Source organism: Dermacentor andersoni, chromosome 2 (assembly GCF_023375885.2).
Source record: "Dermacentor andersoni chromosome 2, qqDerAnde1_hic_scaffold, whole genome shotgun sequence".
Taxonomy (NCBI): Eukaryota; Metazoa; Arthropoda; class Arachnida; order Ixodida; family Ixodidae; genus Dermacentor; species Dermacentor andersoni.
In genome coordinates this window covers 157599328-157602832 of record NC_092815.1, presented here as the reverse complement: position 1 = coordinate 157602832, position 3505 = coordinate 157599328, and the positions used below count along the sequence as shown (strand labels likewise).

At 50.2% G+C, this 3505-nt stretch overlaps 1 protein-coding gene across 1 annotated transcript; it reads left to right on the top strand.

The window, feature by feature from the left end:
• The first annotated feature begins 1725 nt into the window (after positions 1 to 1725).
• LOC126540920 (solute carrier family 22 member 12-like) lies at positions 1726 to 3238 on the top strand. The gene is made up of 2 exons (XM_050187738.1): positions 1726 to 2184; positions 2249 to 3238. The coding sequence occupies exons 1-2, from the start codon at positions 1726 to 1728 to the stop codon at positions 3236 to 3238; spliced, it is 1449 nt and encodes a 482-aa protein (XP_050043695.1).
• The last annotated feature ends 267 nt before the right edge of the window (positions 3239 to 3505 follow it).

Below are 3505 nucleotides of genomic sequence, written 5' to 3'. Positions count from 1 at the left end.
ATAGCCGTACGCTTTTTGCAGGCGGCAGACCATCAAGGCTGGCTTGACGTCCTGAGGTGGTCGCTGGTGCTGGTAGATTAGACCGTTCACCAGCTTGTCCTCGGTTACCACATCGGTGTCCTCGTACTTAGCAGCCTGTGAACGTTGGAATATTCTCATATTACAGTGTGTATTTTCCTCGCATCGAACAGTTTTCATTATTTCGCATCCAGTCGACGAAACGTTGTGCTTAACTCAGGCAAACAGAGAACGCAAGCTGACCAGTCGTGTAACAGCACGTGGAAGAAGTTTCAAAAGTGCGATCTTCTAGGTTTTTATTTCGTACAGTTCCACTGTTCCATGAATGCCTGCTTCGCGCAGTAGCTTAATTTCGCACGTGTAGTTTTATGTATTTAAAGACACTACTGACACGGATAACGTTCTCACAATGATCTGCCATAACTGACACAACCGGTTGTTATTACGCAACAGCACATCAGTTGTTAGAGAGACGAGAGAGTGATTTTTCATAGCTATGTTGAGAAACTGATGTGTTAAAGTTTGTTACGCACACGCTACATATGTTCTTTAGTGTTCTCTTGCAGATACTTTCTTATGTTTATTCGCAAAGTATCATCGCCTCGTACGTTTTCAATGGCGCAGCGTACTTTATTATGCAGTGTGCAATTGGGATTTATGTCATGCGCTTGACGAAGCTGACGTTAGCTGGCAGCGTGTTCACTTGGCTCGCACTCAGGAACGGCCCCTGAGGCACCTTGGTATTAGTGTTTTTTTCATATAGCTGTTGACATTGATTTGCTATATGAAGGCACACCGACTGCGCAAAAAAATAAATGACATCCTTGTCAATAAAACACGCGGACCTGACCAAAGTACAGTATATTGCGTCTACTGGGCACGAGATCAACTAGGATGACGCGTACACCATCTCCACCGAAACAAAAAAAGGTTTCGCGGTTGCACTTGGTATCTTAATCATTTTTAACTATGCACACACGCTTAATAGAAGTACTGGTACTCCCCCTCCCCGTATATGTGCGATACCTGCAGCACGCGATAACACGTATTTTAACGAGTGTACTTCGCTGTTTGCAGTTTTTGTGAAGTAGGCTCCCATGCGACAGCCGAAAGGTCGTTTGTTTTAATATACTGTACCTTCGTAGGCGCCGTCTGTTTTATTGACTATGATCTGCCCCGACTAGACGGGTTTCCGAAGACCGTTGATATTATAAAGTAGGCCATTTTCACAGAGAAAGGAGTCTTCAGCTCTGCAAAATCAAAACGCGTCATTTGCGGTGGTCACTTCATCTCCGCTTTGTAGCTTATGCTCAGAGGCACATTACACCATTTAATGCTCAATTTGATGCTTTTTGCTCATTTGGATGCTATTTTGTCTGTCTGTCTTTCGTTTACGCTTGATGAAGAATATTATCGAGTGGAACGCCGTATAGCGATGTAATTTTTTTAGTGTAAATGCAATTATGTTGAAGTAAGTGCAGCCACTTAGCCCACAGTAGCTTTTTTTTTTTAAGTGCAGGTACCTCTTTCATTTCGGTTGATCCATGGCACGTGCCACACGCCCTTGCTCGTACATATTAGCTTGCGCGCACGCTGTCACAATAGAAGAAGAAGCAAGCTTCAAGCATTTCAGCACGCAATTCTTGGCCAATCCCCCAGCGTGGGTATGAGCCATAACATGAGGCCATCATCATCATCATCATCATCATGGATGGCCGCACACCACGACCGACGGGCCACGACTCCGCTATCTGTGCCCGGCAAATCAGCCTTGGCGCAGTCATCGCACTCTACAACTACGGGCTGAACTACGAGAGCTTCAGGCTAGCAGCTGGCGTAATGGATCACTGGCGCGGGCGGCCCGATTCCATGAAAAACCTCAGCGTGGACGAGTGGAAACAGCTGGCCATACCGGTGGACGAGAAAGGCGAGCACAGCCACTGCACAATGCGCGACCCCCCGCACGGTGGCCATGCGGCTCGCATCGTGCCTTGCGCATCGTGGGAGTTCGACCTCGGCCAGTACGGGAACAACATCGTCAGCCACTGGAACCTAGTGTGCGACAGGCGCTGGCTCATCGACGTCGCGAGGCTCGTGTACGCGGCTGCGTGCATGGCTCCGCTGCCAGCAGTCGGAGCGCTCGCGGACAGCATCGGTCGCAAGGCGGTACTTAACCGTACCCGTAGTCCTCATATCGGGCACCGCTAGTGCCGTGCCGAATGACTTGCAGTTCTTCGTGGGTGTAGGCGCCGTCGTGTCAGCCTCCACGGGTGCCCTCGTGGTACCTGTGTACGGGCTGATTTATGAAGTGTCGCCGATTGAAAAATATTCTGATTACATAATCCTGATCGCGACATCTGCGTTGATGCTATCACCCATCACGCTGTTTACCGCTCAACTCCTGAAGGCCGGATGGGCGACGCTGCAGCTGATACTGATGGTTCCAACGTGCCTTCTCCTGCTACTTTATTACACCGTCGATGAGTCACCCAGCTGGCTTTTGGAGACCGGCAACGTCAAAGAAGCCGAGCGCATCGCTTTGCGTGCGGCAAGTATAAACAAGGTCTCGCCAGAGCACTGCCGAGATCTCATGGCAGCTCAGGCAGCGGCGATTAAGGCTCGTAGTCGGGAGGCTGGAAATAGCAGCGGTATCTGCAGCCCACGGTTCAGAGCTTGCACTGTTACCATGTGTTATATGTGGACTGCGATAGGCTACGCCTTCGACGCCTTCGTCATTACCGACAGTGTTCCCGTCGGGGAAATCACAACCACGCTGAGTTTCATCGTGTCCTTCATTGTGCTCGTGGTCTCGGCGCCGCTCATTGCTACCTTCGGCTTCAGGAACACCGTGAGCACCTCCGCACTTGTCTCTGCCGTAACACTGACCATCCTGGCCACTGACCTACGGGAGCCGACTGCGATGCCTGATTTGCTCGGCCGCCGTACAACGTTGCAGCTTGCCATTGCTGCCGCCTTCAAGTCACTTTTCGTGGTGGGCGCCGAACTTGTGCCCTGTCACATTGACGTTAGGCAGCAATACCAATTAGCGCCCAGCAAGAGCTCCGGACTCGGGACAAGCGAGGATAGGAAGCGCGCCATGCAAGAGACACTGGTGCGTATGCCAAGGGAGCCCGTGAAGCGCCGCGGCAGCCCCATCACGAAGGACAGAGCAACATCAAGCGACTTACCAATACGAACAACTCCCGAAAAGACATACTAGAACTTTCTGCACGCACATGAGATACATATCACTTGTACACCACGGCATCGTTTCTGTGGCATCAAGGAGTTCAGAATTTTGCCACAGTTTGTCACACGTTCGCGTTACTAGACGTTCAAATAGAGTATTTCTTGTATATTAGCTTTGTAGAACTTTGTCTTGTTATGTTGTTGCAACTATTTGAACTTGCAGAGACGGCCGGGTCACTTGGAGTGTATGTTTGAATGTCCCAGCCCGTTCCAGTTTTCTACGATCTACCTCAGCCTG

What these genes read in the sequence shown, in the direction of transcription:
- LOC126540920 (XM_050187738.1), top strand. Translation starts at nt 1,726, where the DNA reads ATGGATGGCCGCACACCACGACCGACGGGCCACGACTCCGCTATCTGT. An exon ending in ACAGCATCGGTCGCAAGGCG is followed by an intron (nt 2,185 to 2,248) that starts GTACTTAACCGT and finishes AATGACTTGCAG; the next exon opens with TTCTTCGTGGGTGTAGGCGC.